Below are 27,709 nucleotides of genomic sequence, written 5' to 3'. Positions count from 1 at the left end.
CAGATTTAGCCCATTCGGGAGTTAATGGTTGCTAGTTTACCAAATTTCGAAGTGAATACATCACCACCATCCCCCAAAACTCTTTTAATTTTGGAGCAGTTCAACAACACATGGTAAAGATCTGCCTCAGGGTTTCCACATTTTAAACATTGCAAAGAAGAGCTTAGTCCTAACCTATGCGAATGTAGTGGTGAAATATAAGTAGAAAAGTTTCAGGATCATCTCCCTGTACATTGAGGAAGTAATAGTTTGCCATGCTCTGCGGAAGTTTAGTAAAATCCAGGTAGGGGTGATTTCTGGAAATGTCTAGTTCATGTGCACAATCCAGTGCGCCGGGTTTGATAGTCTAAGTCAGAGGTGCCCAAGCAAGGTGGATCGCAAAAGCAACGTGAGTAGATCACAGAGCCCTGCCTTTTAAAGTAAACTCTGCCGCACACAGGAGTTAATAAGTCCAAGTTTTTTCTGCTGGTAGATCATTTTGACTTGGTCATTTTAAAAGTAGCTCGCAAGCCAAAAAAGTGTGGGCACCCCTGGTCTAAGTGAACTCTGTATGTATAGGCTTCAGTTATGGATTTTTTAACAGGATCAGGGGTCACTAACAACTTGTCCAAAGGATTGGCCTTATCTGTGGGTGATACATTTTTGATGATGTATGATACGTAAGAGTTTAATTGTAAATAAGCGAAGGTTTGCATCCCCAAAGAAGGGTACAATGCATTCATTCTCTAAAGAAGCATTAGCATAGCAGCCTGTACCATGTATCCAATCCCTAATGTATCTAGTAATTGTTGCCCAAATATAAAGCTCTATATTTGGGAAATTAAGAGCTCCATTTTTAACTGGTAAAGTATACACATTGCTATCCAGGAATTCTTCCCTGCCCAGATAAATGTCCTAAACAGTTTATAAATCTCCTTTAGATCCAATTGTTTTAATATTAATGGCAGCATTTGTAAAGTATATAAAACTTTGGGGAAGTATATCATTTTTATTAAATTAATCCGTCCTACATAGGAAAACTGCAGAGGGGCCTATTTTTTTCAATTGCTCCCAACCGAGAGCCAAAGTGAGGGAATATTGGAGTGGTAAAGATTAGAGGGGTGTTTGGAAATCAGAACACCCAAGTATTTCAGTCTGTTCTTACACCATACAAAAGGATACTGATGGCTCCATCTCAGCTTAGTGTATTTGTTCAGATATAAAGCTTTAGATTTATCTGGATTTATCGAGTACCCTGATAGAATACCGTATTGCATTAACAAATAAATGATAGCTGGTAAAACTCTTTTTAGGTTTTGCATTATAGGGAAGTATATCATCCGCAAAGGCAAGTTTTTTTATTTAAAAGCATTTACATATATGGCTGTTTTTCAACTTAATTTGAAGCAATTTAACACTGTTCCTAGCCTTTGAATTTACATTACAGGAATTAGTCTTCATAATTCTTTCTCACATTTCCTTATATTTAATGCATTCCTACTCTGTATGCTTTCTCTTTACAGTGAGTCCATCTTCTGTTCCTCGAATTGCTCGCTCAAGCAGTATTCCAGCTCAAGACTCATCTTTTGAGCTTTTTAGTTCCTCAAACCTGGGAAGTTCATTATCACTTGCTGACAGACCCAAAGGAACAATGACTAGATCTGGCTCATTTAGAGATCCTACTGATGACGGTGAGTACATTGCATAAATGTAATGCAGCAAGACTGATTAGAAGAAGTAAAGTTAAGTTAGACTAGATTTTTAATAACAACATCTCAATGCACATGCAGTCATCCATGATTATTTCAGTTGTGTATCACGTGATTCAGAATTTTGTATCTTGGAACAGATGTCTGGTAATGATAAATATATGGTATGGTTCTATAGGGGTCTGGACAACATTATGGACAGTAGATGGCAATGTTAGATAATATTTGCATACTTGTAGATTTTCAAATGCTTTTGTTTTTGAGTTTGAATTAAAATAGCAATAAACATTTAGACTGGATACATTTTATCTATAAAATATGTAATCCAAAAATGGCCTTAACATTGTAATTTGTTCATTGCACTGTACACAATGCATAAAAAAGCATAGTTGAACTGACTGCAAAGTGCTTTTTGTGCCATTACAGAGGAAATTATTAGGCAATCAATGTACTGTGAAACTATATATATATATATATATATATATATATATATATATATATATGCTAGCATTTGTGGGCAAAAAAAACTGCATTTTTGTAGCAGATTAAATTCTTCAAACTTTCCATGGCATCATGGTTCACAGATTGTAAGCATACAAGTTTATGTATAATGACCTTTTTAGTTAAGCTATACATTTTTTTAATCTGATGATCTCTTTTTTTCAGTTCACGGTTCTGTTCTGTCACTGGCATCAAGCGCATCGTCAACATACTCCTCTGTAAGAACCAACTGTATAAAAGTGTAGCTGCAGCCACAGCTGCCCATGCTGTGTTTAGAAATTATTATGTTCATTAGCAGCGCATGAAAGACTCTGCTTGTGCTTTGAATGCAGTAAGAGTGTAGAGATACATATTAATAAGCAGCTGGAAGACTGTTTACTCATGCTGTAACATCCTCTCTTTATTTTTCTGTGGCATGCTACGCTTGTCTATCAGGCTGAGGAAAGGATGCAATCAGAGGTACATTCAGTATTTTATGCTTTGTTGCAAAGCTCTCTTTTCCTCTTGTCTAATGTTTAACTTCTAAATTGTATCCCTTATATTCTACCAATATTGATTGAATAACCTAATAATAATAAATTAATATTGACCCTTATATATTAGGTATTTTTTGAATAACCTATACATTTAAATAATTTATACTACATAAATTGTATGACATGTAACTATTTAAATGTATTAACTTGCATTCATCTATATTATTTCACTGTAAAAAATAGCAAATCCGCAAATTGCGTAGAGAATTGGAATCATCACAGGAAAAAGTTGCAGCTCTAACCTCACAACTGTCTGCCAATGTAAGTTATGTGTAGAAGCTTTGAAACGAAATCTTTAGCCTAAATAATTTTTTTTATTCCACAGATGCTCCATTAATGTGATACTCCAGGCAAATTTTATTTTAGGTTCAAATAAAGTGGGAAAGAGTAGATCCTTTGTCAGATTTTCATTGCGATATGTTATTCCTATTAGGGAGGGCTTATCTCTCAGCCCCTGTGTTGGTAACAATGTCCATGTGCAGCAACTGAGGGGAAATCTGCAGTTCAAACACAAAAATCAAGAGCTCTCAGTGATTTTAGCTTTACTCCTCTAATGCCCAGGCTGGTTGTATTGCTGCTCTGTCCCTTTGGAAAAGATAGTGCCTCATTTTCTGTTTTCAATACAGCACTGTCACATGCAAAACTTCAAAAGGCTGCAAAAATGTTTTACAGATAATAAACAAAGTTGAAGCCAAAAAATTGTTACTTTTACACTTGCACCATCGTGTTGTCCTTATGTACTTACAAGAAATTAATTTTATTGTAGCTATACTATTAAATTAGAATAACCGTTTACCAGAAAGTGGTTTTAGGTCCAAAATTCCGAAATGGTTTGCAATAGCTAATTTAGTGGTAACAGGCTTATTTTGGTTTCAACATTTACATTATCCCACCCCTAGGTCATCTGTATCATATCTAAACATAACTCTAATCTTGCAAAATCTGCAGATGGCCCATATCATATTAGTTATATGTATATATATATATATATATATATATATATATTAATTCCCTTCATCCAATAGGGTCATCTACCACAAGGTTTGCAACAATATTTTCTATCTAACAATTTACAACATTAACAATTTTAAAATAAGCATGTATGAGAAGGAAAACCTACACACATAAAAGAGATCTGTTAACGGGAATGAACAGAAGAGAATTAAATTTCAAGTTATGGTACTTGCTATGTTATAACTATCCTAATTACATAATTAAATTCAAAATTATTTTGTTTCTACCACAGCTTTTAATGTTCATATGAGCTCATTAAAAAAAACACTGACTAACTTCCAAGATAAAATGAAAAGTAAAAGGTTTGTGCATTCTGGTTATAACACATTAGGTGCATGAGTGATTTGGGTGTCTTTTAAAAGGGAAGCCATTCTAGAACCAGCACTACCTTAGCTGTTGCTTAGCATTTGTGCAATGGCCCATGACTTCATTGTGTCATTTATTTCAAACTCATAAGAGAGGTAGGTGCTGGTGTGGGACATGCAGGCAACTTCACCTATCGATACTTCATCAGTGGCAGAGTTGTAAGACAACATTCTACTAACCTCTGTGAAATCACTTCATCACTGGCCACAAATGTTACAAAAGCACAATCGCTACTAACAGGACAGCGATGTTGCTGCTCACTAGTGGGGACGTGATTTCATGGAGACTTGAAAGTTTTTTTTTCATCTGTAAAACATGTCCGTAAGCATTAAAATACATTTATTTTTACCATATATGTATGGGGTTAAGAGGATTGCTAAAACTTTGCAGTTCAAGATCTAGGGCACTTACCATAAATTTAAAGGATATTTTTTCCTGTGATTTTTTTTTTCTTTTGTAGGCAAACTTAGTTGCAGCATTTGAACAGTCTTTGGTGAACATGACCTCCAGGCTTCGCCAGCTTGCTGATACTGCACAAGAGAAGGTGGGTAATATCAACTAAGCAAAATTCCTGGTTCCCCCTCTATCAGTGAGTAAAAGCTAATGTATATAAAGTTCTTTTTAAATAGAAAGTGACTAATAATTAGTAATCATTTTTTATCATGTTTCTAAACCTTAGGTGTATTTGTTATAGAGTGCACATAGTGGCATATATTGATGTATATTCACAAGCAAAAAAGCTGCTTCTTAACCACCTGGGCGTTACACTGAGGTCCAGATTTCTGTTCCAAAAGCGTTAGTTTTTCATGAATTTTTTTTTTTTAAATTGTAGACCTGTAACTTACAGAAATATGTCCGAACAGGGTTCTAGTAGATAACATGAATATAAAAAATGTTTGAAACACACAATCATGTAAAAAAAAAAATTACTTTTAATAAAATTAAATAAAAGACACAAAAAATCAGCTTAAACAAGAATACATAAATAAATGAAAAATACTGAAAATGCGATAATTCGGTATACTGTATAGTAATATATTTTTCTAAAACACCTCCCCAGTGTCCGTCACATACCTATAGACAAAACCACATAAATATATTTTCTATTATTTTGTATTGGATTGGATGCAGGACTTTGTATTCAATCCAATACAAAATGAGAACAAAATTCAAACTCTAATTTTGTATTGGATTGAATACAAACTCCTGTATCCAATCCAATACAAAATGAGAGTTTGAATTTACCAATTACATACTTTGTATTTATTTTGAATTATTTTGTATTGGATTGGATACAGGAGTTTGTTTTCAATCCAATACAAAATGTGTTTGAATGAGTTTCAGTTTGAATTTCCCACACACCCGCCGAAGTCATCGTACGCGCAGACGTACGCGCACAGAGGGAGAAGCCGGCTGGCTTCTTCTTCCCGGAGAGGACACCCGACGCTGGAGGACGACGCTGGAACACGACGATGGATGATCGCAGCGGGACCAGGTAAGTGATCGATAAACCCGAACTTTTCTCACTGGATTTTCATACAGTGAGAAAAGTTCGGGTTTATCGATAATTGTAACTTTTTGAAGCCCGAACCAAGGTCGGGCTTATCGCTCAGGTGGTTAATTATTATATGTCACCTAGGAAACAACAATCAACACTTTCTCATTATTGTTTAGCAGGTATTTCACTAGATTTTATATAGTGTTGTTTCACTAGATTATATAGATTTTGTGATGAGCTGTAATATTTTTGATGAACATTTAGGATACGCTATGAAAAGGAGGTGGGTTCCACTTTATCAAAATTCTGCCAGAATTTGAAACATTACCAATGCAGTGGAAAATATGGCAATCAGGGGATTTTCAATTGTTTTTTTTAAGCTTTATTAAGAGGTTTTCCAGACAACAAAAAATAGGGTATTAAAAACAATGTGTGGGAGAACAGGTTACAAATGTGATAATATATTAACATATTAGAATAAAAGTGGATGTATAAAAGGGAAGTAATGTGTCAGAGACATATAACTGTGCAGAAAATAACTGTGAAACCAATTCTATATCCTGCCAAAGGAAAGAAACAACAAGGGATCAGGTAATAGGGGGATGGGAAAAGGAGGGATAGGGCGAACAAAATCCGAGATTTGTGATCACTATTGATAAAATGCTGTCAACATGTACAGGGGAAATAAACTGAGAGAAAGTTTACATTGAAATCAATGGGTGAGTAATGGGTACTCCAAGGTGTCCAAACTTTGTGAAATCATTAAGTTTAGCTGCCATGAGTTCTTTATTAAAGTACCAAGTGACCTTGCGCTTTACATGAGCAACCATTGGAGTACTAAAGAACCAAGCTTTTGTTAGGGTTTGTTTAGTGGCTAAAAATGCAAAATTAAGGAATGGAACCTGATGTTTCATGCAGCCTACAGGGATTCAGCAGGAGTAAAGCTCTGTAGGGACCCTTAGCCAAATAGTGAAATGGCCTGGTTCTTCAAACCCTGAGATGGAGGACAGGTTCTGGGCGAAGTGCCTAAAGGTGTATGTGGCGACATTAGGTTGCCTGAGTATTTTTTACGTCATCCCACACTTTTAGGAAATATGAAAGAAAGGCTGGGGATATCTTTCCAAGGTTGTGGAGAGGTCCAGAGCAAGGTGTCTATTGTTATAAGAAACACATAGTATACTTCCAGGCTAACCCATAAAAGCGCATTGGAGGTGGCGTGGTATGCTGTCAGCGGGGCTAGCTGAGCAGCTCTATAGTAATGAGAATTATTGGGTACCACTAAGCCTCCTTTAGACTTTGGCAAATAAAGATTTTAAGTATTTTTTTGTTAGCTACTGGATCCCTACCAGATGAAATCTAGGAGAGGACAAGCGTAAGGAAATGAGAGGGAATCAAGTTATGGTCAATTATAGCCCAGGTATTGTGGGGATAAGAATAAAATGTGTAATCTTGCTTACGTGGATAGAGTTCCCTCCAACTATCTACTAAATTATGGCGTGCGAAAAATTTTGCAAACCAACTAGAACGCAAGCTGGCGTACGGGGGGAAAATGGGTTAATGGGCAGCATGACGTCAGTCCAGAGATGAGTGGATAATCATTTTAGAGTCACCCATCAAAATAGGGTGCCTTTTTGGTGCTTCTGTAATAAGCATATCAAGCGATTAAAAAAAAGTTTGGTGTTAGAAGCATAATAATTGACTACCGTGAGAAGATTTTGGCCATCTATTGGGATTCAAAAAATGATTGGGACCCATATTTTTGTTTAGTTGGCCTGATAGAGACAAATACCTGTGGATAGCTACTGCTGAAATATTTGGGGCACGAATTAGATGAATCATCAAAAATATCAATTTTCTTGAACTGGAAGTAGTGAAAAGCTTTGGTTCTCTTATGAGGGGACTTCAAGCCCTGAATATTTAAACTGAGCAGAGTCAGTAGCATGGTGATAGAGACATGTCTGCTAAATCCCTCCTTATCCTGTCTCTATATGAAAGGCTGTTGGAGGGGAGAACAGCCTGAAGAGTGGTAAAAAAAAAAGTTGTTTGGTATTTTTAATACTGTATGAATTCCCTTACCCTTACAGTCAAGAGATATACTAAAACTGTATTGTTTAATGCATTACAGTAAACTTTTAAATATTATATTATATATAATATGTTACGGAGGGGGTGTTTCAAGCAGGTAACAGGGCCAGCAGGTTTTAGGTGCATCAAGGGTTTTTCACTTCACTATTTACACACAAAACAGGCAAAATAAAACAAACCGCAAAAAGAAAGCACATGGCCACTAACTCACTGTTAGTTCCCTTAACTAGCAATTTAGCCCAACCTAGTGTTGTTCAGGACTGTAAGGCCCTAACCATACATCTTTTGCATCAAAATCTGTGTCTTTACTCCCAAGTTCACCTTGGACCTCCTCCCAGCTCAGCAGCCAAGACAGAGACACAGGAATAAGCAGTCTGGGAGTTTATATTCCCAGCCTAATTTCCAGGATGCATTCCAGGTGAGACAGTTACACCTGATCATACCCAGGCCTCTTTAACTCCCCCACCTGGCCAAGAAGCCTGGTACTTCAAACCCCACCTTTAGGTTAAAAGGAAAACTGACTAAACAGAAAAATACTCTGCGTATAACCTGTATCTGGGGCAAATGTACCTGTCATCCTGGACCAAACCCTGTGATTTATTTGGCCAGCTGTTACATACCCTCCCTCTTGTTTCAACCTTAGGGTTGGGACACAGGCTGCCAAGTAGGTATAAACCCCAGATAAAGCATCGGCATTTCCCATCTGCAGCTTGACAGTAAAACTAAATTCTTGAAGGGCTAAGAACCATCTATTAACCCTCCTGTTAGTCTCTTTGTTTTGGGCCATCCACTTTAATGGGACATTATCTCTAAAAATCAAGTGCCCACTTCAAAGCCAAACATTCTTTTCAATCGTAGCATAATTTAACTCATGGGCCTTTAACATCCGACTAAGGTAAACAATGGGGTGTTCTTCCCCATTTTGAACCTGGGATAGCACTGCTCCTAGTCCGACATCGGACGCATCCGTCTGCACCAAAAACTTCTTAGAAAAGTCAGGAGAATATAGCACTGGTTCGCAACACAAAGCCTTTTCTAATGCCCCAAATGCAGCTTCTGCTTCTGGGGACCATTTAACCATTACTGATTCCCTTTTGTCAAATTTTTCAGAGGAACGACCTGGGATGCAAAGTGAGGAATAAAGTGCCTATAATAGCTGGCGATCCCCAAGAATGCAGAAGCCTGCTTTTTTTTTATTGGGAGTGGCCAATTCTGGATGGCCTCCACTTTCTTTTCCTGAGGCTTTATTATTCCTCTTCCAATGGTGTACCCCAGATATTTGGCTTCTTCCAGCCCAATAGCGCATTTTTTAGGGTTTGCAACAAACCCGGCTTTCCTTAGTGTGTTTAGCACTGCCTGAACCTTTGATAAATGCGAGGCGCAATAATTATCAATAATTACGTCATCCAGGTAGGCCGCAGCATATTTTTGACGGGGTCAGAGTACTTTATCCATCACACGCTGGAACGTACCTGGAGCATTCTGTAGTCCGAAGGGCATATTTCGATACTGGAATGCTCCGTCAGGGGTCACAAAAGCAGTTTTCTCCTTAGCTGACTCAGATAGGGGGATCTGCCAATATCCTTTAGTAAGATCCAAGGTGGTCATGTATCTAGCATTCCCCAACCGATCAATTAACTTGTCTATTCGGGGCATAGGATAGGTATCAAACTTTGTGGTCTGATTCAGCTTACGGTAATCGCTGCAGAATCTCCAGCTACCATCTAGTTTGGGAACTAACACAATCGGGCTGGACCAATCGCTATTGGACTCCTCTATAACCCCTATTACTTCGTATTACCTCTCGTCTAGCTTCAGGAATTTGATAGGGTTTTAATCTTACCCTTTCACCTGGAGGGGTGATAATATCATGTGTAGCAATGGATGTTCGTCCAGGCAAGTTGGAAAACATATCCCTTTTTTGTAGCACAAAATCTCTCGATTCCTGTTGTTGACTCTTTGACAAGGTGTCTGGTATCCAGACTTCTGGGATTGCAGAGTCAGACTGAGCAGGTAGCTTGGTGGTCCTCACAGTTAATGCTTCCCTTTCTTTCCATGGTTTCAACAAATTTACATGATGAATTTGCTCTGGTTTCCGCCTACCAGTTTGGCTAATCCTATAGTTTACTTCACTCAGTTTTTCCATTACTTCATAGGAGCCCTGCCATTTGGCAAGGAACTTACTTTACACCGTTGGAACTAGTACCAAAACGTCATCCCCAGGGGCAAAAGTACGGATACGGACACCCCCGTTATAAATTCTCTGCTGCGCCAACTGCGCTTGGGCCAGATGCTCTTTAACCAAAGGCATTACCTGCACAATTCTGTCCTGCATTTGCGCCACATGCTCGATGACACTTCTTTGAGGGGAACTTTCACTTTCCCATGTTTCCTTAGCAATATCTAACAGTCCCCTGGGGTGCCCCCCATATATTAATTCAAAGGGAGAGAATCCCGTTGAGGATTGGAGTACCTCTCGGATAGCAAACATCAAATAGGGGAGTAGACAGTCCCAATTTTTCCCATCTTTTTTTACTAACTTCAGCAGCATCTGTTTTAAAGTTTTGTTAAAACGTTCTACTAAGCCGTCTGTTTGAGGGTGATACACCGATGTGCGCGGCTGTGTCACCTTTAAACGTTTACAAAACTCTTTAGTCAACCGGGACATATAAACGGGGTTCCTTGATCAGTAAGCCACTCCTACTTGGCTGAAAACTTGGAACACCTCCCAGGCTATGGTTTTAGCAGAGGTATTTCGGAATAAGCAGGCTGGGAGTTTATATTCCCAGCCTAATTTCCAGGATGCATTTCAGGTGAGACAGTTACACCTGATAATACCCAGGACTCTTTACCTCCCCCACCTGGCCAAGAAGACTGGTACTTCAAACCCCACCTTCAGGTAAAAAGGAGAACTGACTAAACAAAAAAATACTCTGCGTCTAACCTGTATCTGGGGCAAACTGACTAAACAAAAAAATACTCTGCGTCTAACCTGTATCTGGGGCAAATGTACCTGTCATCCTGGACGAAACCCTGTGATTTATTTGGCCAGCTGTTACACACCATAAAGTATGTCGTTTTTTGTATAAACCAGGGTAGGGAGGGTTGAAAAGGATAGAAGAGGGGGGGATTGTACGCACTTTGAACGTATTATAGTGTTGCAGGAAATTAACCCTTAGAGTTCCAGGGCACCGTCCTGGGTAATAAACAGACTTGATTGGCCTAAAAAATTTTTAGTTTTTTAATTATTCGGCTTGGGTCTGGAGCATTAATGAGCTGTACTCCGAGGTAGTACTGATTTGTATCCAGTAGTACCAGGTGCGTGTGAACTTCTCTGCCTTTTATGTTCCTGTGGTCATCATTTCTTCCATACAATATATGTCCTTCACTCTTCTCAGCCACTGACTGATCGTTGGTAGGTTATCCTCTCCAACATGACAGAGTGCATGCTTTTGCCGTATTAGGTAGATGGTGTAGAAGGGAATATTTATATTGTTTCCTGGACATGTTGGAGACATGAAGTAGGGCTAATTCTGCCTTTCCTATTATATCCTTGTCTGTGAGTTTGTATGTTAGATCAGCAAAGCCCAACCTAAAGTTTGTCAACACTGGGCACTCCCAGAAGATGTGAAGGAGCATACCTGAGGCCGCTTTACACCTCCAGCATGTATCATCTGCCTGAGCGTTTATGCTCGCTAATTTAGTGGGCGTTCTATACCAATGTGTCACGAGTTTGTAGTTTTTTTCCTGATACTTATTACTAATCGCTGCCTTATGCCCATAGTATAGTATCATATCATATGCTCTTCTGTGAAGGATATCCCTAAATCTGCTTCCCATCTGATCATGAATAGGGGTGTGGCTGAGATCCGTGACATTATTAAAGTTTTGTAGGCATAAGATAGAGTGCCTCTGCACTGTCCCGAACCAGCACACATCTTCTCCAAAGGGAGTGCCAGTTGCTCAAAGTAGGCTCTTGTTCTCTTTAGAGTTGTGATAGCAGTACCCTGTGAGATAAAATGTATGGCACTGTGTATTACCTTGCGGCGCCAAGATCTAAATACCGGGTCTAGCAACCCAGCTGGAAAATCTGGGTGTTCTAACACAAAACACAGCGGAGAGGGGTATGTAGTGGAGTTTGACTTATAATATCTAGAAATGGCTACTAACATGGCATCTATTATCGGGGAGACTGCATCCTCCAGCAGTACCCATAGTTTCAGCTGCTTATTCCGGCACCAGTCTATCAAACGTGACAGATGCACTGCCTGTTGAAAAAGGATTGCATCCGGGAATGCCATTCCGCCATAAATTTTGGGAAGGGTGAGTGTCTTGACACCTATTCTCAGTGTATCCGGGTGCCAAAGAAATCTAAGAAATTCCATCCTAAATTTGGCTAGAACAGGGGCCGGCAAACTTTTATGGCTACTAGGCCCTTTCAGGGGTGGGTGAGAGCACACTAGGCCTAACTCTGAGTCCCGCCCTAATGGCTCTGCTCACCACCAGGGAACGCCCCCTGAAGTTAAATCCCTCTCCTCTGTATGCATTGCGGAGGAGAGGGATTTTCCTTCAGAGAGCATTCCCCATTTACCACACGGGCAGAAGTGTCAACGTCAGCCGCAATAAATAGGAGGGCCACAGCAAGGAGGCGGCACTGGAGCTCCAGCGGCTCTGGAGCTCCGGCGACTCCGGCTCCGATAGGTCCTAACTTCCCCTGGCTGATCCTCCGGAGCCATGGGTTGCTGGCTGGCATTAGGCTGGATCGGCCAGGGGGCGTTAGGCCGGAACAAATTACCTGCTAGGTCGTATCTGGCCTAAAGGCGGGAGTTTGCTGACCCCTGGGCTAGAACATGCATCAGTATGCACACGGGATTGGCTTGGAGCAGGTATAGGAGCTCGGGCATGACGTTCATCTTGAGTATTTTACATCTCCCAAACCATGTAAACGTCATTTGACACCATTTATAAAAATCCTTACAGATTTTGTTAAGAAGTTGGATTAAATTATGTTCCACTACTCAAGTTAAATCTGAAGGGATCTAGATGCCTGGATAGGAAAGTGAAGTAGTAACCCACTTAAAAGGGAAATGTGGTTCCAGCATTTTCTGTTATTTTTTAGGGAGAGATACATTAAGGGCCTCTGATTTTTGCATATTATTCTTATAATTTTACAATTCTGCGAATCACCGGATTTCCATTAAAAGACTAGGGTGCGTGGTGGTTGGGGCAGTAATGTAGAATAATAAATCATCTGCATATGCTGCTGTTTTATGTTCCAGATTGGCAACGGTAACACCTTTTATATTGGAATTGGAACGAATACATCGAAGCTAGGGCTCCAAAGTAAGGATAAATAACAACGGGGATAAGGGACACCCTTGCCTCGGACCATTGCTAATGGGAAAGGGTTGGGACAACTGCTCATTAATCTTGATGTGTGCTGTCAGTCCAGAATTGAATGCTTGTATCTAAGCCAAAAATCGGCCCGGGAGACCGATATATTCTAGAAGCGTGTGCAGGTCACCAGTCCACCCTGTCAAACACTTTCTCCGTGTCTGTGGAGAGGAGCATGAACGGGAGTTTGTGGGTGTGTACATAGTCAATGATGTTCAATGTGCGGGTGGTATTATCCCTAGCCTCCCGAAAGGGGAGGAAACCACATTCGTCAGGATGGATCATAATACTGAAAAGTGGAGTCAGTCTTTGAGCTAAGATACTAGCGAAAAGTTTAAGGTCACAGTTCAGCAGTGATACGGGTCTATAACTGGAACACGACTGTGGGTCTTTATCTGGTTTTAGTATCCTAGTGATACGCTGACAGCATGTCTCTCAAAGGTAGGTGTCCTTGAGATATGGCGTTATATGTGTCCACTAAGTGTGGGCCTATAATCTGTAAGAACTTCTTATAATATTGTAAGGTTAAGCCATCAGGACCCATAGCTTATCCTGAAGCAGCTTGCGTCAGGGCTTTCTGTAATTCCTGCATCGTAATTGGCTTATCAAAGATCTCAGTCCATTCATTTGAAATAGGGGGCATACCGGAATCTTTAGGGTATTCTACTATCTTACTCACGTGTATCAGCATCAGTATCAAAGGGATTGTGTGATGTGAAACCAGAAAATAATTTATTTTAGGGTAGGGTGCTGGATACGCCAAATATCTACCAGTTGATGGTCATGGAGCAGGGATTTTAAACGCTTGTGCGTCACATAGGTCATGTGGGAGGACCTTTTAGAAGACATCTTGCCCAGGATTAATTGTTATGTTGAATAGTACCTACTCCATATTTATCAATTTTAGCAAGCACCTGCTCCAGGAAGGGATAGCTGACCAGTATTTGGGGCGTACAGATTGATGACTGTGAATATTTGTGAGTTTATAGTGCCCTGTACAATATGCAATCTACCCCCTGGATTAGTGCGCACTGAGGTCAGGAACCATTTCAAATGTTTTGTCAAACCAATACTGACGCCCCTTGACTTGGAGTCAAGGGAAGTGAAGTGGTACGCTACCTGAAAGCGTCTATTGCGTAGGGTAGGAACCCTGTCATGTCTGAAATGGGTCTCCTTTAAAAATGCGACACTGCACCTGGTCCTATCGAGTTCTTTTAGCAGTATGCATCTTTTTGTTGGTGAAATAAGACCTTTATGCGATATGAACTTGAGTTGGTTGAGGCCTACCAGGCAAAAGGGGAAAAACCAACCAGTGAGCTATGGGGATTTAGGTGAGTAGATAGGAGAGGAAGGTGGTCAGGTGGGTACGGGTGTAGGACCTAGCGCTAAGTAGGTTTGGATAGCAATAAAGCCTCTAACCTTTAATAGGAGGTAAGGAGGCCTAATTGGGGGGTACACAAGTGAAGGCAGCAGAGCAGTGTCCACTGCTGCGGCAATACAATCATCTTAAGCAAAAAAAAAAACAAAAAAACAGAAATATGGTCAATCATTTTTAACCATTCTTGCATGGAGACTGTCTCCAGGGAGGAGTAAGCCTTGGCTGACAGTAAAACAAACCATAGATTAATTAGAGAGGCAGTAACTAGTAATGACATTACCCAATGTTATCAACGTTATAACAAATATGCACTATAATGAGATGAGATAGGTCGACCATATCTGACTTAGAATATATCTTTAAGGCAATGCTGTAAATATCATATATACAAAACCGTCATAAAACATCACATAGTTATCTCACGTGCGCTGCTGACCCCACAGTGCCTCTTGGATGTTGGCATGTAGATGGCATGGCGTTGTGCATAAATGCGCTGAGAGGTCCAAGTGGTAAGACTGGTAAAGTGTTCCAAGAAAAACAACTATTTCTAGGCAGGGAGCATGAAAAAAGTCAACCAAGAATCTAGTAGACACAACGTTCAGTAATTAACATAGGGTAAATCCACTGAAACAATTTGTAACACTAGAATGTTTCAGGTGAGTTAGGACTTGGTGCATCTCTGGTATTAGGTGCAGGTGGGCTAGACACCGTGCGGTTTCTTTGTCGTCTTTCTCTCAGGTAGTTTGAGGGCAAACGTAAAGGAGACCCCAGCAGCTCTTCTGTGGATGTTAGCCAATCAGGTACTGGAATGGGATCTGACCCAAGAAACTCAAGGCTGGCAGTTGAGCAGGAGTGTGCTAAATGAAAGGAGTGATCCCAGCGATAGGGTGCTGCTTGGGCAGAAGTTATGTGGTCCAGTAGTATGCAGCGCATATGTAATATACGGCTCGACACATCAGGGAAGATTTGAATATTAGCTCCATCAAAGTCAAGTGGCCCCTTTTGCCATGCCTTACGTATGTATCTCCTTCAAGTTGTAGTGATGTATCCTACACACACATCGTTAGGAGGAGCTCTACGTTGACCAACCCTGTGCACGCAGTCCAGCTCTATATCTGTAGCGGCATCGCGATCCCTCACCATATTCAATATGGCTACTGTGGTCGCCCTCAAATCCGCTCCCGCTGTGGCCTCTGAAATACCCATGAGCCGCACATTATTGTGGTGCACGCTGTTCTCCATCTCCAAATCATCGATTTTTAATGAGACTGTGGTAAGCAGCGACCTAAGCTGGGAATGTGACTGTTCCACAGCCATGATTTTAGCTTTTGATTGTGTGAAGTTAGATTCTAATTTTGTTATCTTGGTATCGTTGGCTGTAAGATGTTGCTACCGTGTTTCCCCGATTTTAGGACATCCCCATTAAGTAAGCCACGCCCGATTTTTAAAAAAATAATTAAAATAAGACACTCACCCGTTTATAAGACAGCTCCAGATATCTGATCCTGCGTGTGTGTCCTTTATGCTGGCTGCAGCGTGTGTGTCTCTGATGCTGGCTGCAGGGCGTGTCTATTCCTGAGCCAAACTGAAAGTAAAAAGCCTGCACACGATTCTGAACAAGGAAGCAAGCTGCTGATCCCTGCCCTAACGGAGATCCCTGCACTTAATTACGGGTAAGTGATCAGAAGGGGACAATGGAGTCAATGGAATAGAGTTATCAGAAGGGGACAATCATTTCATAGTGATCAGAAGAGGACAATCATTTCATAGTGATCAGAAGGGGACAATCATTTCATAGTGATCAGAAGGGGACAATCATTTCATAGTGATCAGAAGGGGACAATCATTTCATAGTGATCAGAAGGGGACAATCATTTCATAGAGTGATCAGAAGGGGACAATCAATGGCATAGAGTGATCAGAAGGGGATAATCAATGGTATAGAGTGATCAGAAGGGGATAATCAATGGCATAGAGTGATAAGAAGGGGACAGTCATTGCATAGAGTGATCAGAAGGGGACAATCATTGGCATAGAGTGATCAGAAGGGGACAATCAATGGCATAGAGTGATCAGAAGGGGAATTTGAACGGCACATGAGTGATCAGAAGGGGAATATGAACGGCACATGAGTGATCAGAAGGGGACAATCAATGGAACATGAGTGATCATGAGTGACTTTCAACAATAAATGTGTACTGTAGTCTTCTTCATGGAAAAATAAGACATCCCCTGAAAATAAGACCCAGGGCATATTTTGGCATTTCAAAAAATATAAGAGAGTGCCTTATAATCGGGGAAACAGGGTAAAAAGCAGCCTTTATGATCCCTCTATCCGCTCTAATAGGGAGTTTATGTCATGCTTGAATGAGATGAAATGCAATAATGCCTGTTAATCTCGTGGCAAGGTCTGTGCAGGGGAAGAGCTTTGCTGTAGACTGCACAGTGAGCCGAGGAGAAGCAGGGGAAGATGTCAAAGACGAGGTCGGACTTGTGCGCACGGGATGGGAGAGCCCTCCAGAGGTGCTTCAGGGATAGTGTTGTCAGGCTGAGCACATGGGGACGCCACATTGGAGGCCTCCCACTCAGGCTTTCTAAGATGGTTTCGCGGGGAAATACCGCAAAAGGCCGGTGCGTCTCTGTGTCTTGCTAATGCAGTTTGGCTGCTTGCGTCTCACCATGAGTACTCTAGGGCTCCTAAAAGCTGATTGACCGAAGATTACGGGTGTATACCTCCGGAGCAGACACGGAGCTCACAGGAAACACTGCTCACGCCGCAATCCACAGGCCACGCTGCAATCCGCATGCCACTCTGCAATCCGCATGCCACGCCCCCTGATCTTAGCTTCTAAGAGCATTTGATCTGCAAGCTTTTGCAAAGTGTTTAGATGCATTTAAATGCAAAAACAAAAAATTGATATAGTGTCACCTCAAAGTTCTTAGATGTGGTAGTTGCGTCATTTTTTGTCAAGCTCTTTTTGTTTAATTTTCACTCTGTGAACATGACAGTAACACACTTCCTGCATAGACTGATAATCCCCACAAACTATTGTTTCTATGGAGAAGCAATGTTAGATATACAGCGGAGGAGCAGTTTTATGGGACTCGTAGGGTGGGGGTAAAGCTTGAGACAAGGTATGTATTTCTGTACTAGACTAAATAAATCTTCCTACATAGGGACCCCTTACAGAAACGTTTGTTTTTGTCTGCACTAAAAACATACGTTAACTGGAGTGCTATATGTGCAGTTATGTTAGCTGTTTAAAATGTACTTTATACAAAGTGTTAGAAAGGTAATAACAACTGTGTTAGGAAGAGTAGAAAGCAATTATAGTTTTATCTTTTTTTTAACCTTGCAAATTTTTAATTGTAGGACTCTGAGCTTGTAGAACTGAAAGAAACAATCGAATCATTAAAGTCCAAGAACTCCGAGGCACAGGCTGTCATCCAGGGGGCGCTCAACCCACAAGAACCTGCACCACGGGGTACGCTGTCACTTTCTGTAAACATTATTCTGTTTATTTTGCAGAATAAAGATTATAGATTGCAGTGAATAGTGTGTGACAGTTTTTCATTGCTATGTTTGTTTATTTATACACTGTTGGCTGTATATTTCCAAAATATATGTTTCAAGCAACAGTGTCTATCCGTGTATGTCCAGCTATTAACCTTTGTATTACCATCAAATATGATGCTGATGCACCTTTCCACTGTTTGCAATACTGAAATAGGTCATATCTCAAGGCAAAGATGTGCTGTATTTTGCCAGTCCCACCTTTAATTTCTGAGCCCAAAGCCTAAATTAAGAAGAAATATACAGCTGCTATGGGTACTCAGCAGATGGCCAGATCTGACATTTTTTAGAACTGGCACGGTTTCCCTGCCTACAGTCAATTTTATTGTATAGAAGAGTGACAGAAAGCATTGACCACTGGACAAATCACAATGGTTGTAGAGAGCAATTAAAGCAGAGAGTTAAAATAACACTTTTTATTGGTAAATTTTATAGAAAGAAATGTAAGTTTTCCCAAATCCTGTTTTTTAAAGTATTAAATGAAAAGAGACAAAAATGTAGCAACTGGTATTCTGTAAAAAAAACACTGAATAGCTTATAAAGCAAGCACATGGTTTGAGTTTTATCAGATTCAGTTATAGTGTATCAATTCTGTGAAGTATAAGGATGGGAATTTCCTAAATCTTCTACTGACCTAGTCCTTTGTCCTTTGCATATAATTTAGTTCATTTTCACATGTATTTGATTTCATTTGTTTGCTGGCGTTTTGCAGCTGGATCCTGCACTGTTAACACAGCTTAACAAAAAAAGATTTGCTTCCATTTGGAAGGATTTTTCAAAATATTAAGTGTATTTCAGGTCTGATGAATCCAGAAATTACATCAGTTTCATTGAATTGGCTCTAGTTCTTGTGATACGATTTTACCAATAACAAATGTTAACGCAGCATATATCAATCTTTATTTACACCAATGTTTTGCATTTTATATATTAAATGTAGCATTGATTTCGCGAAACTTTCATTTGCCTTCTTTTTATTCATACATTTTTGTTTTTTACAGAAATATGAGTTCTTCAAGAAGAAGTTGTTTAAATGACCCTAATGTATTTTGCTACATTTGTGGTGAATATTCTCAGCAAAAGCGGAGAAGAAACATTACAGAATTTGTGAAACAAGTATATCTTGCATATTTTGGTAATAAACTGGGGGACCAAGATAAGTATTGGGCTCCCAATATGGTATGCAAAACTTGTGTAAAGTTTCTACGTCAGTGGAAAAAAGTAAAACTGAAAAGTTTGAAATTTGGTGTACCTATGGTATTGCAAGAGCCCAAGAAAAACAAGTGGGAGTACCCTGATTTGGAATCAGCAAGATGACCTGTTCCCCATGGTGCTTATGTTCCCATACATGCTTATGTTCAGTACACTCCCTGATATTCCTGTGTCCGACATGGAGGATATTCTTTGGAGTGTAATCCAGTAGTTAGCAGTGGAAGTGAATATGAAGGAAGTGTTTCCTCAAACCAGCAGTTCTCCCAAGAAGAGCTCAATGATTTAATATGTGACCTGAGACTGTTAAAACAAGCATCTGTACTTTTAGCATCCAGGCTAATAGAAAAGAACTGTCTCAGACCAGAAGTTAAAATAACTGTTTATAGGACAAGAGGGGTGACACTCCAACCATATGTCAGTGAGGATGGAGACTTTGTGTACTGTTGTACCATCCCTGGACTATTAGCCCATATAGGAGTACCAGAATACCGAACCAGAATATTGGCGGCTTTTCATAGACAGTTCCACTCGAAGTTTGAAATCTGTTTTACTGCATAATGGCAACTGCTATGCATCAATTCCAATTAGTCACTCAACAAAACTTAAAGAAGAATATGAAAATATCCAAATGGTCTTACAAAAGCTTTGCTATCATGAACACCAATGGTCCAAATGTGTTGATTTATAAATGGTGAACTTCCTACTTGGACAGCAAAGTGGATACACCAAGTACCCATGTTTCATCTGCTTGTAGGATAGTAGAGCAAAGCAGGATCACTGAAAAAAAAGTGACATGGCCTCCAAGGGAAAACATGAAAAAAGGTGCAGCGAACATCAATAACAAGCCAATGGTTGACAAAGAAAAAATCATTCTCCCTCCACTACACATAAGTTGGGATTAATGACACAATTTGTTGAAGCTCTAAACAAATATGGCTATTGCTTCAAATACATTTGTAGATTCTTCCCTGGATTGAGTATTGAAAAATTAAAAGCAGAAATCTTTGATGGATCCCAGATTCAGAAACTGATAAATGATTCAAATTTCACAGGTTTCATGACTGATACTAAAGCTTCTGCCTGACACAGCTATGTCATGGTTGTCAAGAACTTCTTGCTCTTAAACTTTAAAAATGTTTGTGCTACTATGAGCATAAAGGTACACTATCTTCATAGCCATTTGCTAAAATTTCCAGAAAAACTAGGCAATTTCAGTGGAGAACAAGGGGAGAGGTTCCATCAAGATGTATAGGCAATGGAAGAAAAGGTATCAGGGCAGATGCGATAGACACATGATGGCAGACTACTGCTGGAGCCTTTAACGTGATTGTCCTGATCATCAGCATAAAAGGAAATCATACAGGGTTTTTCAATGACTTCTTTATGATTAGTTCTGTAAATATACTGAAAATAAAATATATTGACATTAAGTATTTCAAAAATTTATTTTTGTATATGTAAGCATATCTAGTTTAATCTAGTTTCATTCGTTTTTTTATGAGTTTTTTTTATTGAGGTCATTATTTCAAAAACTATAGCAAATCTAGCAGAACAAATACCATATTTAGAATCTGCATCAAACATAACCTAAAATGACTTTAATCTGTTTGGCCAGAAAATGTTTGTTGACCAGTGTAATAAGCTGATAACCCTATATTATCACTATTTTGTGGTTCTATCTAGAGCTGCGAATTAGGCGCCAGAATTCTTCTGATAGCATCTCCAGTCTAAATAGCATATCCAGTCACTGCAGTGCCGGAAGTGTCAAGGATAGTGATGCCAAAAAGAAGAAGAAGAAGAGCTGGGTAAGCTTTTTCTTGGAACAACATATAAAAAAAATGTAAAACCTCTAGAGGTAATGCTCATTTTATGTTCATTTAACATAATTTAGTTTTTATCATCCCCAACCAAGGATGTTGTAGGCACTGAAATGCTACTGAAATACTGTAAATTTCATTTTTGAAAGAACCATGTGAAGATGTAAATATGAGAGATATCAATGCTGACTTGAAAAGCAATGTTTCCCAGTAACATTATAATTTTCAGTCATTTTTTTCAAATCTGCTATTTATAGTGTCTGAGATTAGAATATATAATTTTCCCTTTACAGCTGCGTAGCTCATTTAATAAGGCATTCAGCATGAAGAAGGGGCCCAAGTCAGGCAATTCTTATTCTGATATAGAAGAAGCAGCCACTCCAGATTCATCTGCACCAACCTCTCCAAAACAGCAACAGGGACCTCCAGGTCCACCATCACCTTCAATACGCTCATCGCCTTCGTCTTCTGTGTATGTATCTCACATATAGCTGGGTATAATGTAAAAAGTCTTTTTAGTTGCAAGTAGCCTATTTGAATAAATTTTGGACCAATGGGGATGCACTAGAAATCTCTATGCAAATCTATATTTTTAAAATTTTTCGTAATTTATGTCACCATGTATATTCTGGTTGTGATATCTTTTTTTACAGTAACTAAAATGAGTAGCAGTTAAGTTGTCAGTATAAAGTCAGTTAATATTTCCATATCTGCGTAGCATATTTGAGACTCAAGAAGGGGAGGAGCCAGAGAAGAGAGAAGTATCAGAATTACGTTCAGAATTGTGGGAAAAAGAGATGAAGTTAACCGATATTCGCTTGGAAGCTCTTAACTCTGCTCATCAGCTGGAGCAACTACGGGAAACTATGCACAATATGCAGGTAAAAAACAGTGAAAGGCTTTAAATCCCATTCATGGACTGGACAAGATTAGCATGCTGTTTATACCACTACTTTTTCTTTACTTTTAGAAATGAGCTGCTATGTAAGTAATCATATTTGATATAATATTGTTAGATGCCAGTTCTGTAATAACCTATTAAGAATTGTAGAGCATCAGCAATGTATTAAGTTATTTTGTGTAAATTTGTTTTTTTTTGTAGATGCATTCATTATGTATTAATTAGTTATTCCCAAACAGCAGGTGGGGCACAGATAGACTTGCTAAAAGTTTAAAAAATTTCTCTTTAAACCATTTGTTGGGATTGTGCTGGGATTTTGTTACAGTGGCCAAGTGGGGTTCTGTTTGGTGCAAAGGTGATTAGTAGGAAAGAAGGGTTGCAGTGGTGAAGGGAGTTTTGCATGACATGAGCAGAGATGAGCACTGTTGCCGGAAAGTGGTGGGACAAGGGCTTCAGGGAAGTACAAAAAGGTCCAGTGGACTTTGGAGGTTGCAGGTGATTAGTGGTGGATGAAAAAGAGCTGTGCAGGATGGTGCAAAGGTGATTAGTGGTTGACAAAGCAGATGAAAAGGTGGTCAGGGTAGGAGGGAGGCAGTGATAATCAATGGAAGTGATAATTAATGGCAGTGGATTCATGCAAAGATGAACAGTGATGGAGGCGCAGAAATGATGAGAGAAGAAAGAGGTTGCAGATGTAAGCAGTGACAGATGCCGAAACAAAGATGAGCAGTTTTGTAGGATTAGAGCAAAAGTTAGCAGTGAGCTAAAAGTGTAGGGATGAAGCTCCTCTTTAAGGTACAGTATGTTCAAAATTTTAGCTCTTTGTCTATACTTTTTTTGTGTGGAAAGACAAATATAAAGGTGTTTTTAAAAATAATTGTGGGTAAATTGGTGGTTAAGACATTTATTTGGTAGCCTGTTCAGAATTATGGCACAATACTGTCTTTTTTTTTTTTGAAACTGAGTTTTTATTGAATTTTCTGTAAATATAAACAAGGAAACATAGCAATACAGGTATAGGATCAATATGCATAATACAAATAAACATTGGGGGGGCGGCAAGATACACAACAATCAAAGTATATGTCTTTGTTCAAGGTAGCAAATGCTACATTCAAATAATATTGAGTCCAGAGTCAGAAATTGAATCCCATCCGGTATTGCTGGAAACAGACAATGAAAAAAAGAAAAGGAAAAAACAAAAAATAAAAGTAAAAAAACACACAATAAAAACAAAAACATGTAATAAGTCATATTATTAACAACCAAGAGCAATAAAAGGGGGGAGAAGGGGGGGCAGGTGGGCATTAATAGTAAGATATTCCAGGGTAAAGTATGCACAACTATTCCCTAGTCCTGCATCTGTGAGTAGAAGGCGTCCCATGGATCCCAAATCAATTTGAATCTATCCACTTTGTTTTGTATGAGGACCGTAAGGTATTCCATTAGGTGAACATCCTGGATACGGGTATATAAATCCTCTAGAGTGGGAGGCAGGGTGGATTTCCATCTGGTTGGAATCAGGGTGCGAGCTGCCACCAGTTTATGGGAAATCAGTTTACTAGTAAGTTTGGGGAGGCCCGTAAAGGGTAGCCCCAATAAATGGTTAGGCGGATCTAGTAAAAGCTGTTGGGTCACATCTTGAAGCAGCTTATGGACTTGGTCCCAAAATTCTGAATAGAGGGACAATACCAGAACATGTTCCAGAGTTTCCCACTGTGTCGCGCATCACCAGCAAATAGGGTCCACAGCGGGAAAAAACCTGTGCAACACATCCAGTGTGTGGTACCCTCGAAATATTATTTTGTACAAATTTTCCTTATATAATGTACAGATCGAGCTTTTATGTGCTGCTTCCCAGAAATCAGACCACTCATCACTGTCACTGTAAGTGCAGCCTAGAATAGATTCCCAGGTGCTCATATATGCAAATTTACCAGAAATCCCTCGTATGCTTGTATGAAGTAGGTGGCGAATTAAAGAAACCAGACTTTTAGTATATGGACCAGTCATGCATATCCTCCCAAAGGAAGTAATTACTGTAAACCTAGATGCCTGGGTGAGGGAGAGGGCATAGTGTCTAATCTGCAGATACGCAAAACTTGAACTTCCGAAAAGGAGAGCAACCTCTTCTCCACAGGGTGTAAGATATTCCTAAGATGGAATAGTCCCCTCTCCCTCCAGGACTGCCACATCCCTCTGGTAAGACTATCAGGCAGTATGGGGTTGTGGATAATGGGCGCCAGTACCAATGCTGTGAAGGATAGAGTATATTTAATCTTATAAGTCCGCCATAGGTTTCTAGTAAACAGCATTGGTGAAAGCAAATCCTTATCTGCCAATAGGAGGGAGGATCTCCAAAGCATCACATTAGGGTGGATCGGAGCGATCCAGGATTCCTCCAATTCCCTACAAATAGTGGAGGAAGTTAGTGAGGTCCAAAAAGGCAGTTCCCAGCCCTCCAAGCTCCCTTGGTGTACAAACTACAGTACCGACTTGGAAAGTCTATGTCACTTATGTGCCCAGATAAGGTTCAAAAAAACAGCTTGTAGCTTTTTCAGGGTCTGGACGAGAACCAGCACTGGGAGGGTCTCAAATAAATATAAAAGTTTAGGTAGGAGTATCATTTTTACTGATGCTATATGTCCCAGAAGCGATAACGGGTGTGTTTTCCATTTGTTTAAGTAGTTCTGAAGCTCTAAGAACAATGGTGGAAAATTACACTGGCCGTATACTAGAGTATAGCTGGTCGTATGTAGCCCTTATCTGAGTTCCTAAGTAACCAATAGAATGTTCCCGCCACATATAGGAGTACCTGTCTTGCAACGCTGAAAGTTGCAGGTTTGGCATATGTAAAGGTAAGGCCTCCATTTTAGAGGAGTTCACCTGAACCTGTAACCTGAAATTTCACCGAACGAATGTAGTTCAGACAACATATTCGGTAGAGTAATAGTAGGTTGTGTCAGTGTAAGAAGCACATCATCCGCATATAGCGAAATCTTGTAGGAGGACTCCTTTACCCGAACACCTTGGATATCTGGATTAGACCTAATTTTTGCTGCCAAAGTTTCGATACTTTAGGCAAACAGAAATGGGGGACAGTGGGCACGCCTGACGTGTGCCATTTTTATTAGAAAATTGTCTGGAAGAGGCATGGGGCAATTTAACAGAGGCTGTGGGGTTTCTATAAAGGGACCGAATTGCCTTGACAAAATGTCCTTAAAATCCCAGCTTGGCAAATGTGAAAAACATAAACGGCCAACTAAGGCGATCAAACGCCTTCTCTGCATCTAGGCTAAGAATCAGGGCAGGGATGGGGTTTCATGTTTGTTAAGGATATCTATAACATCGATAACCCTTCGGGTGTTATTAACTTGCATGACGAAAAGGGATAAAACCAGTTTGGTCCCCATGTACTAAATATGGAAGGAGCTTAGAGAGTCTGTTGGCCAGCAGTTTGGTGTAAATTTTAAGATCCAAATTAAGTAGTGCTATGGTTCTATAGTTAGCGCAGTCAATCGGATCTTTACCCGATTTGGGTATACCCATGATGTGGGAGCTGGACATGGAAGGCGGAATAGGTTTACCCTGCAAAAAATCATTAAATAAAGCCTCTAAGTGTGGGAGTAATTCTGGTAGAAAGGTTTTGTAATATAAGTACAATAGGCCATCTGGACCAGGAGCTTTATTAGATGGAAGATGAGATATAATTTTAGAGATTTCATCCTCGGTAATGGTTCAGTTGAGATGTTCTAGGTGCTCTTCCGACAGCTGTGGGAGATCTAGTAGTTCTGCTAAGTAGGAATCTATTTTCTCCTGTAAAGTGCTCCCTAAAGAGTTCTGTGCTTGATGCATGACCTGATACAGTTGAGTGTAGTAGGTTTCAAAACAGGAGGCTATACAGGACAGATCATTTCTTATTACCCCGTGTTCGTCTTTGATGGCCATGGTAGTGTATCTGCCTTGTTACCTTTTGTGGTAGTATAATTGTCGGGTGCGTTGCATCATCCAACTGACTTTCTCAGTTTGCCTCCGCAGAGCGTAGCTTCCGCTCAGTCAGTGCTTTGCAGATTAGAGATTATTTAATTGAAAACAAGGGCTCAGTGGGAGGCTCACAAGGCGGTTATTAGAGGTCAGTGTGTGGCTCTGAGCTCTCGCTTAAAAGTGTAACGGTATGCGCCACTGAGCCCTTGTTTTCAATGAAATAATCTTGAGTATCTGTAGTGAGGACCAATTTGGTATCTTCATTTTTAAGGAGAAAGTCATCCAATCTCCAATGGCAGACTCTAGTTTTAGAGGGGGCAAGAAAAACATCCAGGGTGACCGGGGCATGATCTGACCAAGTAATAGGATGAATGTCTGCAGATACACTGTTCCGCAGTAGCAGAAGGTTAATAAAAATATAATCAATGCAAGTGTGAGTGTGGTGAGGCGGGGAGTAAAATGTGAACTGTCTATTTGTTGGGTGCTGAATGCGCCAGCTATCTTATATTTGGTAGCGTCTAATGAGCTGTCGAAAGGCCTTAGATTGCTGCAGAACAGAAGTTGGCGGAGGGGGTGTGAAGGTAGACAGCCTGTCCTGAGTTGGGGAGAAAATATCATTAAAATCACCCCCTAAGATAAGGACGGTATGGGCAAACTCGTCCAGTAAAGCCAATATCTTAAGAGAGGAATGGCAGCTGACCCACAGTAGGAGCATAGATATTACATAAAGTCAAGGGGACTCCTTGCAGCATACCATGTAGTATTATAAACCGGCCATCAGGGTCAATAACAGAAAGGGTTGGTGTAAACCTAAAGGAGTCCCTAATTAAAATGGCAACCCCTGCTTTCTTTCTGGAGGGAGAATTTGCCGAATGGGCATGCAGGTAGTATTTGAAGGCAAAGTTAAAAGTGCCTGTGTGATCATATTATGTCTCCTGCAGGAAAATAACCTCTGCCGAATGGCGTTTAAATTCCCTGAGCACCAACTTCCTCTTAGTGTTAGAATTCAGCCCCTTAACAGTGAGAGAAAAAAATTTAGTCGCCATTAAAATACAATCCGATTAGAACCATTTTATCTGTGGAAGAACTGGTAGGAAGGCAAACCACTTGCACCCAGAATAGCATCATGAAGCAGTGCAAAATGCCCTCCTGGGGGGGGGGGGGAAGAAAGGACAGGGGAACCGAAAATTAAACACACATACATTAAACCAACCTGAATCAGTCGCATATAAGCGACTAAGGGGTGTTCGTCGCCCACCGGTCCCGAGGAGTCCCTAGGAACCACTGAGGAACAACAGTACGTGGCGGGTGTACCAACACTTCCAAGGGGGTCAGGGGCCCAACAGTCCCCAGAGCAATGAACAGACAAACAAGATAACATCAGAAACCAAATTGGACCGGCACCGGCGGTCTAGCAGGATAAGAGCTTCAAAAGGATGTCCCACACCTCGCCCCAAAAACCGGGCCCAGTGCAGAACCCCCCATGAAGTCACAGGACAAAGAAATAAAATACTGAGAAGTAACATCATGTGCACCATAAACAAAAATGCAACCTAGTCTTAGCGCTATCTAATTAACATTGGGATAGCACATCCATATCATGTCAGGCATATATAATATATATATATAAAAGTAATAGCAGGGTGTGAATTAGCATCAATTCCTGGGACATCTAGGTAAAGTGCACGGAGCCTCACCAATTAGTGAGATCCAACATATATAATGGTAAACATAAGTAATACAGCAATACCAGTACGGGCA

At 40.1% G+C, this 27,709-nt stretch overlaps 1 protein-coding gene across 5 annotated transcripts in view; it reads left to right on the top strand.

Moving 5' to 3' along the window:
* Positions 1 to 27,709, top strand: part of NAV1 (neuron navigator 1) — a 202,700-nt gene that overhangs the window by 119,602 nt on the left and 55,389 nt on the right. For 4 of the 5 annotated variants that reach the window (XM_072423136.1, XM_072423121.1, XM_072423154.1 and 1 more), the window contains 9 exons: positions 1,503 to 1,670; positions 2,355 to 2,407; positions 2,625 to 2,648; positions 2,909 to 2,986; positions 4,566 to 4,649; positions 17,834 to 17,945; positions 20,930 to 21,051; positions 21,357 to 21,535; positions 21,782 to 21,944. In XM_072423136.1, the coding sequence (XP_072279237.1) occupies positions 1,503 to 1,670; positions 2,355 to 2,407; positions 2,625 to 2,648; positions 2,909 to 2,986; positions 4,566 to 4,649; positions 17,834 to 17,945; positions 20,930 to 21,051; positions 21,357 to 21,535; positions 21,782 to 21,944 (983 nt within the window). The remainder of the gene's footprint in view (positions 1 to 1,502; positions 1,671 to 2,354; positions 2,408 to 2,624; positions 2,649 to 2,908; positions 2,987 to 4,565; positions 4,650 to 17,833; positions 17,946 to 20,929; positions 21,052 to 21,356; positions 21,536 to 21,781; positions 21,945 to 27,709) is intronic. The other variant, XM_072423129.1, reaches the window with a different exon arrangement.

Source organism: Pyxicephalus adspersus, chromosome 1, assembly GCF_032062135.1.
Source record: "Pyxicephalus adspersus chromosome 1, UCB_Pads_2.0, whole genome shotgun sequence".
Classification (NCBI taxonomy): Eukaryota; Metazoa; Chordata; class Amphibia; order Anura; family Pyxicephalidae; genus Pyxicephalus; species Pyxicephalus adspersus.
Note: the sequence above shows the minus strand (reverse complement) of the source record. Positions and strands in the feature narration are given on the sequence as shown.